This window comes from Mesoplodon mirus (genome assembly GCF_964341445.2).
Source record: "Mesoplodon mirus genome assembly, chromosome: X".
Taxonomy (NCBI): Eukaryota; Metazoa; Chordata; class Mammalia; order Artiodactyla; family Ziphiidae; genus Mesoplodon; species Mesoplodon mirus.
In genome coordinates, this window is record NC_138981.1 from 19,982,758 (window position 1) to 19,997,295 (window position 14,538).

Sequence of the window (14,538 nt, forward strand, 5' to 3'; positions counted from 1 at the left end):
GCAAGAATTAGAAGTGTGGGCAATGTGCCAATAGAATGAATCTTGAAAAAAGTCGGTTTGCATGAATAAGGAACTTTGGATTTTCAGGCTTCTGTATTTTATCACTTGGCATTGCTTTGAAGCTGAGCATGGCCTTGATTTTAGTGGATTTCCTTTGTACTTGGCATTATATAACCAAATTTCATTATGGATGAAAGAACTGGTAAGTCATATTGCACATGCACATTCCAAAAAATATTCATTCCATGGATTCATGCTGCCATAGTCTGTCATGTGTGTATTTATTTTAGTGCCTACTGGAATGTGATAGACAATCATAGGTAGAAGCTAATAGTTACAGTTCAGGTCTCTATAACCAGAATCTCTGAAATAATTTAGATTTCCACCTAGAGTATACATTCATCAGGTACTCTAACATAGGTCAGAAACATATTAGACTTCCTACCTTACGCAGGATTAGGTCTTACGTATTCTATATAGACAACTACTGGATGCACGTGTCTATTCCACACTTCTATAGAATTGTTTGACACCTAAGTACCATTCTCAGTAGGGAAGTTTAAACTTGATACAAAATATAGCTCTTTGAGAATTGGGAATATTTCAGAAAGATGCAAAGGAATAACTGCCAAACACTGTTTCTATTTAAATACTCAGTACAGCTTGGAAGTGACTCTTTCATTGACTTAAATAAAAGTTTAGTGAATTGCTGTCTTTAACTACAGAAGTATAAAGGATATGGGGTTCTTTTTCCATTATGCACTGTTTTACTTAGAGTAAACAGGGTTACACTAAATTCTGCCAAGATCATAATTTAGCTAATTATCTGCTAATCATTTTTCTATATTTTTCCAGCTTCAAATCAGACATTCATGACACATTATTTTCAATCACACACAAGGTCTTTGTAAAGCTTTAATTACATAAAAGTGAATGAAATACATTGTATTTCTTTGATAGTTCTAGATGAAAAAGTCAATTTCTTTCAAATTATCCTTTTGTATCAACATGAGAAGTAAAATGGAAATTTTCCTCTTCTGTTGATGGCACTGTTTATTCATGATTAGTTACTTGTAAAATTGAATATCACTGCAAGAGACATTAAAACTATCCATTTATTTTGTGCTAAATAGAGAGCTAAGAAAAATAAATTAATTTGCTCTTAGAATGAAAATCAGACTGGTTTCAGCCTCTGGGAAGCAGTGTGCCTGTAATTTTCCACACAAAACCAAAATGCCTAAATTTTCTGTGTAGCCTCTTCCCTGGCATTGCTCTCTCAAAGACACACAGGTTAGTGTGTGAAATGAAGTTAATTTGCAAAGTGGTGTTTCAGCCTTTTCTTAGGCAACCCAAGAAAACTTTGGTTTGATGGTGTCTTTTCTTTAATAAACCAAGAATTACATCAAATAAAGGATTAGAATTCTTCCTAATTTAGCGGGGGTTGCGGGGGGCGGGGGAGGAGAGAGAGAATCTCGTAAATCTGTCACTTGTAATAATAGCTATAGAGAGCTTGATAAAATGGTGATCATCTCCCTCTCAGTGTGCTGATAGGACCCCTTGAGGAGCTAACTCCTTGAGACCCAAGGTCTCGGTGCAAAGGTGAAGGGGGAACTCAGCACAGGTGCCATAGTTTCTGGAAATAGTGGGAAGGGTAAGCAGAGTGATCTTCACAAACCTACTGCTTGGGAGCAGGGTGAGGGGGTGCTTAGTACCTCCACCTCCAGCAATAATTTCCCAGTAGTATTTCAAGCTCCCACAAAACTACCCAACTGAGGCCCCAGAGCTCCAGAATTCACTTTTCATTGCTGGAACTTGCTACAAGAAAAAACTAATGTCTAAGAAGATGAACACTAGGCATTTATCTCCTGTGTGATCTGGGTCAGACTGTCCTGGCATGTTACCTACAAATCCACCCAGTATTAGGGATCTTAATATTTATTGAGTGCTTTCAAGATGCAAGGCGCTTGAATATACGTTACCTTAGTAGCCCACTCACACAACTCTGAAAGGTGGTTATTATTAGCCCCCTTTTACAGATGACAAAACAGACTCCAAGACATTATGTAACCATCACAAGAACACAGAAATGGTAATTGGTACAGCCAAGCACTGAACCTACATCTGCGCGAGTATATAGTTCATGCTTTTCCCACCAGTGTTTACTGGGTCCGTTTCTGGGCAACTACCTCAATTCACATTTGAGGGGAGACTTAGTATGCTGCCCAACACTGGTGTGACCCAATGTAAAAACCAGATCTCAAATTTAGGTTAACTAGTGTTTGCTTATCCTTTACTCAAAGGGAATAATTAAAGTAGGAATTGGATTTTCAGAGACCTTGTATTCTGAGGCCTGAATATAATAATCTCCATTGCTAAAGAATTTTGAGCAGCAGGAGGAGGGGGGCTTGAAGGATCATGAATATATGTCACATTAAATTCTCCTGCTAAGTCGTACAAAGAGTCCCAGTGACTTGGCCCTTCGAGGCTTAGAGCAAGGCAATTTCTTAGTTCAAACCGCAGTTCTACTACTTTCTATTTGGTATATTATAGTAAGTACTCAGTAAATATTAGCTGTACTTATTAATCAGCACCACAAGGAAAATATATAAAAACATTACAGTATGGGAATTCCTGGGTGGATAAGGGTACCTGTAAAAAATATGTGCCACAGTTTTTCACCTACATCTTAATATTAGTTAAGGTTCTTTTGTGATTTAGATTTTCATAAGAATAAGGAAACTTTTGTTTTAATACCTTTTCTCTTCTTTTATCATTTGAAATTCATATGGATAATACTTCTAGGTTTTTCCTTGTAAATCACATAAAGAATTAACCCAGCAGTTACAGGGTGGTTGAGATATTGGTAGAACAGATTCTGATGATTGGCCTTTGTGCTGTATTTTACTTACTTGACTAATGTATCTCTCGGAGTTCTTCCCCTTCCCTCTTGCCTGAGGTCTGCCAAGTCACTTTGTCTAGCGGCTTACATTTTCTACCCTTTTAAGTAGTTCTAGAAGTTTGGAACTTACAGCCCACATCAGCAGATTTGCCCTTTTGTGTTTGGCAAGAATCAGGGTTTGCCGTATGTTTCCAAGTAGAGGTGGGAGTATGGTGTTATAGAGATTCATGTCAGCATGACTCTGGAAACAGTGACTGTTAGATAACCAGTGAACTGAAGCCACAGAAGAGGATTGAGAACATTATTTTTGAAGCTGTTTATACCTGTAGAGATCTACAGCAACCTATGTATTTCTTCTTTGAGTGTTCATCTTTAGGATAAAATGATACACCTTTAAGAGGCATCATGTGACATCATTCATTAATTGAAGCTTTAAGTAATTTGGTCTGGAATCTGAAATACCCTAAACCTTATTTGACTTATGCAGTGTCTTTGTCTTAACTCCTTCTTTTTTTTTTTTTTTTTTGATGATGACAACAACAGAGCAAAATTCAATTTGTAGTGTTTGCCAATTTCCATGGTATAAATACTCCCACCATGGCTGATTCTGAACTCCCAATGCAATATCAACCGTTGGCAAAATTCCTGAAAATTTAATAATCAGCCTTCTCAAGCTGTGACAAGTCAGCTCCAGCACCCCGCTGGAAGCATATTGCCCTACTGAAAATTGTGGCTATGTGTAATTGCTTGCTTTAAAAGGAGGTTGGAATTAGGTGATTGTACTCTTCCTTCCTCCTCAAAACCCAACTGAAAATAAAAGTTGGTGGGCCTGGAGTAGCGAGTGCTGGGGAGCAGGGTGTCGGAATGGAATTTAAACTTCCTTTTGTTAGCTGGTAGTGTGTGTTCCTGAAAATATGGCTAGAAACTTTTAATGGAATGTTGATGTATCCATGTGTGTGAATTTTCAGATTACTGGAGTGAGAGTGACAAGGAAGAAGCAGATACTCCATCAACACCCAAACAGGACAGCCCTCCACCCCCCTACGATACATACCCACGGCCTCCCTCCGTAAGTTGCCAGTAGGAATATACTCAATATAGCATCAGATTCTTTGACCTGAGACATCCCCTTTGTATGTTAAAAAACATTATGTAGTGAATTACATGTCAGACCTTGGGGTTTTTAGGGGGAAAGAAAACAGGGAGTCTAAAAGCAATAAGGGAAAAAAATTTTAAGTATACAAAGAATATTTAATCAGGAGAAGCAGTCACCACAGATTCCACACTAGTAAATATCTTACCAGTTTTATTAAGAAAACATACCATTTGTGTCAGAGTAGCCTTCATGAAAATATCAACAACAAAAACAAGTTTTCTTAGAAAAAGATATATAAGTTGACCTTATGTATTCTACACTAACAAAGTTAATTCCTATGTCCTTTAGAAGCAATTGTAAAAATTTATATTATATCTGTATTGAACATGTTTTGGCATGTAGCTTTTCAGGCAGCCACAGGGTCTAGTTTAATGTATATGTGTTTATGTGATGCTCTTCTTCTTAAGACTTCTTAAACCTGCGTAAATTATTCTGTGTACAGACTGTACCTTGATCTTTACAATTGTCCTGGTTTGTTTTATGCCCATTTCCCATCAGAATTACTAAAAGAGTCTCAATGCTGTCCCATTTTAGGCAATACATTGCATGGTCACGGTACCATAAGAGTCAATTCTGCCTGTCTTGAGACTGAGTCTTCCAAATAGGAAATGGAAGCTGGATTTAAGTGACAATAGCAGCCACCTAATTCTACCTCCATATTACTCCAGGGGATTTTTAACAAGAAAGGTGCTGTGCAAATGTTCGTATAATTCTAGACCACTTCTCAACCTTGGCTGTGCATGAGAATCACCTCTGGAATGTTTTAGAAATGCAGATGCTCAGGCCTCATCCAGAGATATTAAATCAGAATATTTGGGACTGCAAACAGCTCACTGGACTGGACTGTGAACTTTTTGAGAACAGGGACCCCGTTCTATTCGTTGTACATCCCTATGGCCTAGCACAGCACTGGTACTTATTTATTAAGTGCTCAATAAATATTTCTGAAATGAATGAATGAATACTTTTGGCTAAGGACTAAAAGGGAGGTCACATTTTTAATTGAAATGTTTGATGACAGTATCTCTTACTTAAGGGAAAAAGGAGAAAAGTAGACAGAAATGCAGAATTGTTCCTCTCCGTATACACATTTCCTTAATAGATGCTGCAGTGTACCAAGTGCAACAGACAAATGAAATAATGAAGTCAGTAACAAGATATAGTTTATATCATATTTTCCCTCTTTCCCTGAAACATCAGGGTCTAAACAGTTCCTTTAAAATATTTGTAAACGTGGGAGAAAGGGAAACTGCAGCTTGACCAAACTGCTCTTTAATCATAGCAACTTGTGAATTTCAAGAAGGAAACTACTCACATTGTGATTAACATGTGGGAAGATAAACTGGCTGCCCACAGAAGATGCCACTTAACTTCTCCTTTACCCAGAGGGGAAGGTGTACTTTCACCTTAGTCGGGCTTTTCCTGGCCACAACCTCAGCCTCAATCGTAATGATCACATCTAACAAATCTGGCTCCTCCTGCCAGGAAGGGGCCTGGGCTGGTCTGCTAGCCCCCAGAGCTAGAGTAAGGCTTGTCCCGGTAGGGGTGCCTGCAAGTCTTTTATACCATTCACTTGATGCCCGTCCTTTTCCTTGGTTGTGCTTTGTGCTGTAACACATATTCCCAAACTTTAAATTCCAAGGATAAGAATATTCCATTTTTCTTTTGTGTTTATGTGCTCTGAAGTGGCTATGCTCAAGGCAAATGCTAATTCCCATCAGGGTGTAATCTCACCCTTCCTACATTTTTAACTCTCTAGAAAGTGCCACAGAACTGACAAGACTATAAGAAAGCTTATCCTTGACACTCTAGGAGCAGACATTCACCTATGAAGAAGAGGAAGGCTTGTGTCCAATTAGAGGCACCTTGTTTTCATATCCAAACTCCTGTTTCCTTGCTCTCATCCCCAGACTCCATAAAATCTGGAAATATGCATTTGGCAACAATTCAGGATTTTGAATGCATAGAGACTTCAAAACTTAGGATTTTTTTTGTTAGTTGCTAAATATTTCTTACATAGGCGCTCACGTTGCCTTATACTTTGTTGTAAAAGCTTGCACTAGTATTGTCACATTTTTCACGAGAGCCCAGCGTGGCTGTATTTCAATACATCCACGTTTCGGTCTCTTAAAATGTCAGCTGGGGCCTAACTTTGAGACGGTGGAAATCAAATGTGTTCCTTGGTGATAGGCATGGTCTGTTATTTCTGTGGAGACTGATCAGAGGCTCCTTTCCACAGATGAGTTGTGCCAGTCCTTATGTGGAAGCAAAACACAGCCGGCTCTCCTCGACAGAGACCTCTCAGTCGCAATCCTCCCATGAGGAGTTTCGCCAGGAACTGACTGGGAGCAGTGTGGTGTCCCCCATTCGCAAGACAGCCAGTCAGCGCCGCTCCTGGCAGGATTTAATCGAGACGCCCCTGACGAGCTCAGGGTTACACTATCTTCAGACTCTGCCCCTGGAGGATTCCGTCTTCTCTGACTCCGCGGCCATCTCCCCAGAGCACAGGCGTCAGTCCACCCTTCCAACTCAGAAGTGCCACCTACAGGATCACTATGGGCCGTACCCCTTAGCTGAGAACGAGAGGATGCAAGTGTTAAATGGAAACGGGGGCAAGCCTCGAAGTTTTACTCTGCCTCGAGATAGCGGGTTCAACCACTGCTGTCTGAACGCGCCGGTTAGTGCCTGTGACCCGCAGGATGACGTGCAGCCCACAGAGGTGGAGGAAGAGGAGGAGGAGGAGGAGGAGGAAGGGGAGGCAGCAGGGGAAAACATAGGAGACAAAAGTAAGTATGCTGATGGAGATCCTCAGCCTGTGTACACACATTCCTAACCTTTTCAAACTTCTTATTTTAAGAAAATAGAATTTTGTTTCCCTTTTTTCTTAAAATAATGGTTTTGCTGCATAGGAAGTCAGGTATCCCTTGGTGTCCCACTTTCAGAACTTGAGTAACTTGGGGGGAAAAAAGATGAGTAATGAAGCCTACATCCCAGGACACCCACAGTTAGAGCAAATAATTTTTTTTTTTTGCCCATCTGCCTTTTAAGGTTGATGGCATTCATTTGTTTTTCTGCCTCCTCTTATCCACTTTCTTTTCACTTGCATGCATCATCCCTTTGGTCCACAGTTGTTGCCCCCTGAGTTTGGGTTAAGAAGCTATAAATGCTTCAAGCAGGGTGTTAGCAGAACCTTGGTTGAATAAGTAAGTGAATACACATACACACACTCACACATACATACGTATATAACGTCCCTTTTCACCATGAGAAGATTGAAAGGAAAAATCCAAAAGAATTTTTCGAAGAAGAAATTTTACATAGCATTTCTGTCAACTTCAAATAGCAGAATCTGTTTCTAGAAACCAATTTGCCAAAAGCATCCATTTACTTTCTTGGTATATATGTTGATTGCAAGGCTCAATTTATGTGAATCAGCTCTTGAGAGAGAGACAAGTCATTAAGTAACCCTCTGATTGGCATTAAGAATATGTTTACTAGTTATCAAGTTATTTATCCAACATGCCATACCAAGCTTCTGTTTATAACTAATGTGATATACCAGTCCAGAAACCCGGGCTAGTTTAAGAGAAAGGCTATAACTCACTTATTTTACTTAGAAAGAAAATCTAGTTCTGGCTATAAAACTTGAATATAAAATACCCCCCAAAATAGTATAGAAGAAATAGTATGAAATCTCTTTATTCAAAATGAAGTATGGGCCAATTAGTGCAGATGACCCAAGCCGGTGCTGATGAAACCACAGTTACTGCTTTGGTCCCACTAGGGCATTAGACTTCTCTTTTTAAAGGATACAAACAGACTGTGTCCTTTGGCCCATTTCACACAGTATGGAGACTTTGATTACAGGATATATTAGTGTAAGTTCTTCATCACAACTGGAAAAACAACTCAAAGCTCACAGGTTACCAGCAGGTCAGGAGCCTCATGTCAATTTGAAGCTTGGCTCATTTAAAATGAGGGTTACTTTGGAGATAATCGACAAGAAAATACAGTGGACCTTTTCTACTACCAAAATATGAGTTGCTTATAATAAAATTCATATGTTAAAGCAGTTTCCATGTAAAGTATATTTTAGCCATAATCTCCATGAGGAGCGTTATAAAAGGTATCCTGTTGGTTCAGGAAAGGTGATTACCTGCCACGCCCTCACAACATTCACATCTCTTAGAAATTATAGAAGAGTCTTGTGGAGGAAAAATCTAGGAACCATGTCAGGCCTCTGTAGGAGTTCTGGCAAGCATGATAATATATGTTTAATATTAAGATGATTAGTATAAGTTGTTTTCTAAAACTTAACTAAGGATGAGTTAGAAACCTCCTTTCAACTGTTGTCCATGTGCTGCACAACTGCTACAACTAAGTATGTGAGGTTTATTCAGCATTCTACAAACGCATTGGGGAAAATACTTCATCTCTGCCATTTTAAAATAAATTATGTTGAAATTAGGCACAACCCTCTGAAATAGAGAATCCTGTTCATGACACATTCCATCATTGCCACGGGTACAAGTCTTTGAGGCTGTCTTTTTCAACTGGCTAGATACTTAGCAGTTCCTCCTGGGCATTGTGTAGGGAGGACTAGAATGGAGAATACGTGTCCTAGGACCTGAAAGGCAAACCTAGCCCTGGGCTCGCCCTTCCTTCAGGCTCCACTAGCCCACAGAGCATCCCTAGTTAGATGGTGTTCGATTATTTTTTCTTCTAGTGTCTGTTTTTTGCTGTTTTGTTGATTGGATATATTTTTAGCCATACAGATGTACTCCCAAGTTGGTGGGTTTTTCCTTTAGGTTCCCGAATGAGTCAAGTGGGCAGTTATTCAATACTTTCCATCTTTTTCAGCAGGCTCTCTCTTTGTGGAATGATTGCGATAAGGCAGAACCACCCTAGAAGTGTGTCGGTAAACTTGGTATTATTGCCCATTCTGTCCTTGCGGTTCGATATCGTGGGGTAGTTTGCATTATTTCAGTTGGATCTGTTTCACTAAAGGTAGCCGTGCACTATCTTGCAGGGCCCCATTTCTTTCTGGGTATTTTTCTATAATCTTGCCACTTGATGTCTCAGTGTCCTTTAAACCATCCTCAACAGGGCAGTACGTTTCATGGTTGCCTGCAAGATGCTTCTTAACTTAATGGAGTACATGTTCGCCTTCCCAATGATGGTTTTTCTGCATTACTGTTTCTAATATTTAGGAGTGTGCAATTTGATGAGCACCTCCTTTGGGAAATATCAGCTCTAAAATCAGTGTTTTCAAAAGAATCTTCAAGGTCTAGTTAAGGAGTGTCTTGTTCATGACTGCCCTGAGTCGGCCATTAGGTGTAAGTATTCCAGGCTGCTTATTCAAGTCAAGCTGTTTGGTGTTCTGTCAGGAGAGTCGAAATTATACATGGGAAAGAAGCTGTGGCCATCCCCTCAGCCTCACACTTACAGCGTGCCCTCCGCCCGGAGCTCTCACTGTGCTACCGCTCCGGTCAGCAGGCTGCCGTGCTTGTTAGAATCAAAGACCAGCAGTGGTGTGTTACTAACTGTCCTGCTCGAGGCCAGCAAGCGCTGTGACCTACTAAAGTGAATTTGCACTAATCAAGTACAGACCTGCAGAGCAAATAAGTTTCACGTCCCTAGCTCCAAACATTTTTCTCAGTTTGCCAAGAAATTAAAAATAGGAAGTACCAGGCACGTGAGCAGAAGGAGCCATGGGAGAAAATATGAAAATATAGCTTATCTTCAGCTTTAAGGGTGAAGAATTATGGCACCAACCAAACCCCTCTCGTGATCTATATTATATAGTGCTTATGAGTTTACAGAGCAATCTAAGAAGCAAGATGTACCTAAATCTGTGACCTAGATGTTTTTTCATTTTCTTCGTACAGGTGGAATTTGGCCCTGCTTACGAGGTGTAAATTTAGTCTTCTTTAGAGCATACTTCAATCTACGTTCTCATGGTTGAACTACCTTTTGTCTTATTTTTGAAATTCAATTCTTTAACTGAGTCATACTGTGATTTTTCTGAGGCTGAACTCATTTTAGTCTAAAGTGGATGGTACTAAAAGTACACAGATGAGACCTGTTGTGTTTTCCTTTGACAGAAAAGTCAGCTTGAATATTAATTATCCTGACCTACTTCACTGGCATTTGGGAGAAGACAACTAATTTCCTATTATCCCAATTAGCAGTTTCGAAGCTGACTGAGGTATAGGCCTTATAATACCTCAGTGAAATTAAATTATAAATTATGTCAGCCTACGCAGCTTTCAAGGAGTATAAATCATAAAAGTGTGGGACAAAATATAAAGATATTATATTTATTCTTTATTCAGAAATCATCTGCCATAACACTAAAATACGGTTTTGGTTAATGCAGCTTGAAGTCTGCTTCTAATAGGTCTCTTTCCTTTGCCATACTAGGCAGTTTAGATGAGGTTTTTGAAAGCTTTATCCCTTAATCCTGCTGATTTCCCTCTTGGCAGTTAAAAGAGTACTCTTTACTAGCCATGCATTCTTGGTGCCACCAAGTACTCAATAAAGTTATAGTGTGCTCTTTTTCATTGCCTTAGGGATAACCTATCAGCATTCTTACTTAATTTACACATTTATTAGCTTGGTCTTAGAAATCTAAAGCAAAACCTAGGGTTTTTTTTTTTAGGGGGCTGAGGGTGGGGAAGATAAAATGTTACCTAGTAGCTACAGTACATATCAGGTTATCTGGCTAAGATATTTACTGGTGCTTTCAAAATGAAGTCTGCCAAGAAATGTATTTTAAATTTATTTTTTTGAATCTAACATCCATTGCACACCATTGGTAACTTAAGAGCTGTACAAAATGTGCAGCTCAGTGCCCTAATATCTTAAATTATATAGGCAGAGAGGCTAGATAATGACTACCAATATCGTGCAGAAGAAGATAGATTAATCTTCTTCAGTTATTTTAAGGGTCTTAGAGTAATTTCCTGAAGAGTTTCTAAAAGCCATGAATTTTATTTTTAAGAACATTCATGTAGGAAGTATGTGGGCTAGGGGAAGATATTCCCAGAATATGAAATTGTGTTAAAGGAAAAAAAGGAGCAAGCTGAAAATAAAGAAAAATGTTGCAGCACTTTTTACTGTTTTATTTATTGTCTAGATAAATTATGTTCAAGCACGAAGAGTTTGGAAGAGCATCAATAATATCTTAAATTATAGTTCAGGTCTAAAGGGAATAGATGGAAAAGATATACAAGCAATGTGAATAAAAAGACATGCACCAAAAAGTCAGAGAAAGAATAGTAGAGAACCTTAAATATGTCACTTCTGTGAAGTTTAAGGGCACCATTCTTGGCTGGTTATGTAACAAGTATATATTTTTTTTAAAAAACGGAAAAATCTAGAAAGCAGTAAACAAATATTCTCTTAATACTGTATTGTCTGATTTTGAAGAAAGATTGTTAGGGAGACAGAAAACACTGAAGACTGGATATAAAGTAGAATGTAGCTATAATTTCAATATTGGTTACAGGTTGGATTTTTAATCACACCTCCCTCGCTTTTTGGCTTAAATAATGAGGAAAAGCTAATTATCCAACTTACTGAAAGTTCAGAGGTGGGGTTGTTCTGGAGTAAATGTCATGGCTCTGCAGTGTCAGGACTCAGTTAACTTTTCTGTAATGCCAGCAGCTCTGAGCATCACTTCTCATAAGATAGCATCCAAAAGAGCCAAAGACCAGGCCCTATTCTTAGTCCTTTTTGTAAAATCAAAACTTCCTGGATCCTTCTGGCAGACTTGGCCCTAGATTTCATTGACCAAGGCTGCATCATATGCCCCTGCCTAAACAGCAAGGGAAATGGAATGATTATGAGTTTAGACTAACCTTGATTTGTTATTAAGATCCTGAAGAAAAGGAGTATACTAGACTGCCTATCATTACTATCTACATGAGCCTCTCTACTATTATGTATGTTATATCCTCAAATATATTTGTTCCAGTAATGTTTCACTCTTTCAGTGTGTATATGCAAACACACACTGCAGATCACATCATTTAAAAGTCTTGGCCCTAACGAAATGTTAGATAACAAAAGGGGGGTATATATTATATAACCCTGAAAATATAGCAAGTTAGATATAATTATTGTTGACCTTTGAAATGAATAAGCATGTTTTCCTATAAACACTAAGTGATCAGAGGTTAGAATACAGTCTCTGGAGACATTCCTCAGTTCACATCCTTGCTTTGTCACTCTACCACTTCCAAGTGGTATGACTGATCAAATTATTTAACACCTCTAGACCTCAATTGCTTCGTTGTTAAATGATGTGGTAACAGTACCTACCTTTTGAGGTTGTATGAGGATCAAATGAGGTAATGCCAGAAAGCACTTAAGTTTCCATTTCTGACACACTGTAAGTCTATCCAATAAATGTTTTATAATTATGTAATTTATGTAGATTTCGTTCAGATTTGGATTTAAGCAAAAAGGGCAATTACAGTACTTAAATAGTGAATCAGTCCTGGCAAGCCTCACTAACATTTACCTGACTACATGACCTAACTTTGTTAGGTCAAAATCTGCTGCCTATCGAAGGAAGTCTGGCTCCCTCAGAAGTCACTCATCACCTAGCTTCATCCTGATTCATTTGTAAAACGTGTTGAAATTGCAACTTGTACTTTAACGAATAGCCCGCATCAGCCAGGAAAATATTCTCAGAAGTTTTATAATAAATAATGAAGCCAGATTCAATTGGCAAAGGAATGAATTCTAGATGCTACAGAGTCATACCAGCAGAAGATGTGGACAGATAAGAGTTAAAGCTCACATAAAAGGATGACAACTCCTCACCAGTATAGGTAAGACAAGTTATGATTTACCGTTTGTTTTACCAAGAAAGATGATTAGATTCAGCCATACTGCTACTTGTTACTATTTTCACACATCAAAAAGGCAATTCACTTCCTTCAGATCAGTGGTAGCATATAGTCAGTTTCTCAGCAGAGTTTGTTCTAGCTCATTTTATGAAAACCTGTTCTAAGTTTAGACCCCTTTTACCTTGGTCACCCTTGCCAGAGAAAGCTGAAGGTCACAAATGCCTCCTTTTTTTCTCTCTACATATGAAGTCTACCACCTATGGTTACCAACTACTGGAAGATAGTAGGTTAAAACATAATAGGGGGGCCTCCCTGGTGGCGCAGTGGTTGAGAGTCCGCCTGCCGATGCAGGGGATACGGGTTCGTGCCCCGGTCTGGGAGGATCCCATATGCCGCAGAGCGGCTGGGCCCGTGAGCCACGGCCGCTGGGCCTGCGCATCCGGAGCCTGTGCTCCGCAACGGGAGAGGCCACAACAGTGAGAGGCCCGCATACCGCAAAAAGAAAAAAAAAAAAAAAACATAATAGGAATGCACCATAAAACATGTCTTGGAAGTTTTTAAACTTCCCCACATGTTTTTCTTTTATTGTTTAATTGAAAAGTAGTAACTTGCTTGTTGCTAAATAAACAAACTAATTGATTAAGAAACAGTGATGAAAGTGAAAAGCAACCCTCTCTCCTTCTTATTCTCCAGAGGTAACTTCTGTTAAAAGTTAAAGCTTTCAAAATTCTTGTATGAATTTGTTTTTCTCATATGTCTTTTTCCTGTAACTCAATGTGAGTAGCGAGGTGAGGTATGGTTTAGTTGGTTTCAAGTTAGTGTATTTCCTCAGAAATTTTTTAACATCTTTATTGGAATATAATTGCTTTACATTGTTGTGTTAGTTTCTGCTGTATAACATTTTTTTATGTGACCTTAGTTTATAATATAAGCAGCAGTCTTGTGAGATTATTTACATACCACCTCAGAACCCAGCCCCAATCCCAACATATATCACCCTAGAAGATGCAACAGTTACCTGTTGACTATTTCAAAAATTATGGAAGGAGAAATGTGAGAAGGAAGAAATGACAATGGCTGTATATGCACGCTTACACCCTGCACACACACACTCATAGTCATGTGTCAGAAGCTTCTTGCCTACCTGCCTAATGCCTTAGTGCTCTATGACTTTTGCCCACCCTCCTTTATGGTGGTCTTCCAGTAATGTCAATTTATCCCAAAGCTCTGTGATGAAAACAGCTAAGCCAGAGCCAACTAGCTAAAAAACATAACAAGTCTAGCCTTCAAAAGCCAGAATATAGAACTCAGAGATGGGCTTCAGAACCACTGTGTCCGGTGGTCAGAGTTTTTTCACACATGACTTTGGCTTTAAACCTTTTACTAAACCATCTCCCTTACTTCTTTTTTCCAGCGTTCTCACTAGTTCCATTCTTCTGGCCTCCCAGACTTCCTTATGTTTAGCCATAGGCACCTTAGACCTAATATTTGGTCTTAATAGCTCAATCTATTACACTCTGAAATTTTTCCTTTAATGTGAAAATATTCTCATTAATATAATATCCAATAAGGGAAAAGTATCTATTACTATGTATTTTAAATGCAAAAATGACAGTTGGTCATTA

At 38.9% G+C, this 14,538-nt stretch overlaps 1 protein-coding gene across 5 annotated transcripts in view; it reads left to right on the forward strand.

Moving 5' to 3' along the window:
• Positions 1-14,538, forward strand: part of CNKSR2 (connector enhancer of kinase suppressor of Ras 2) — a 255,004-nt gene that overhangs the window by 208,496 nt on the left and 31,970 nt on the right. For 4 of the 5 annotated variants that reach the window (XM_082610756.1, XM_082610758.1, XM_082610759.1 and 1 more), the window contains 2 exons: positions 3,868-3,968; positions 6,295-6,841. In XM_082610756.1, the coding sequence (XP_082466882.1) occupies positions 3,868-3,968; positions 6,295-6,841 (648 nt within the window). Of the gene's footprint in view, positions 1-3,867; positions 3,969-6,294; positions 6,846-14,538 lie in introns of all 5 variants that reach the window. The other variant, XM_082610757.1, reaches the window with a different exon arrangement.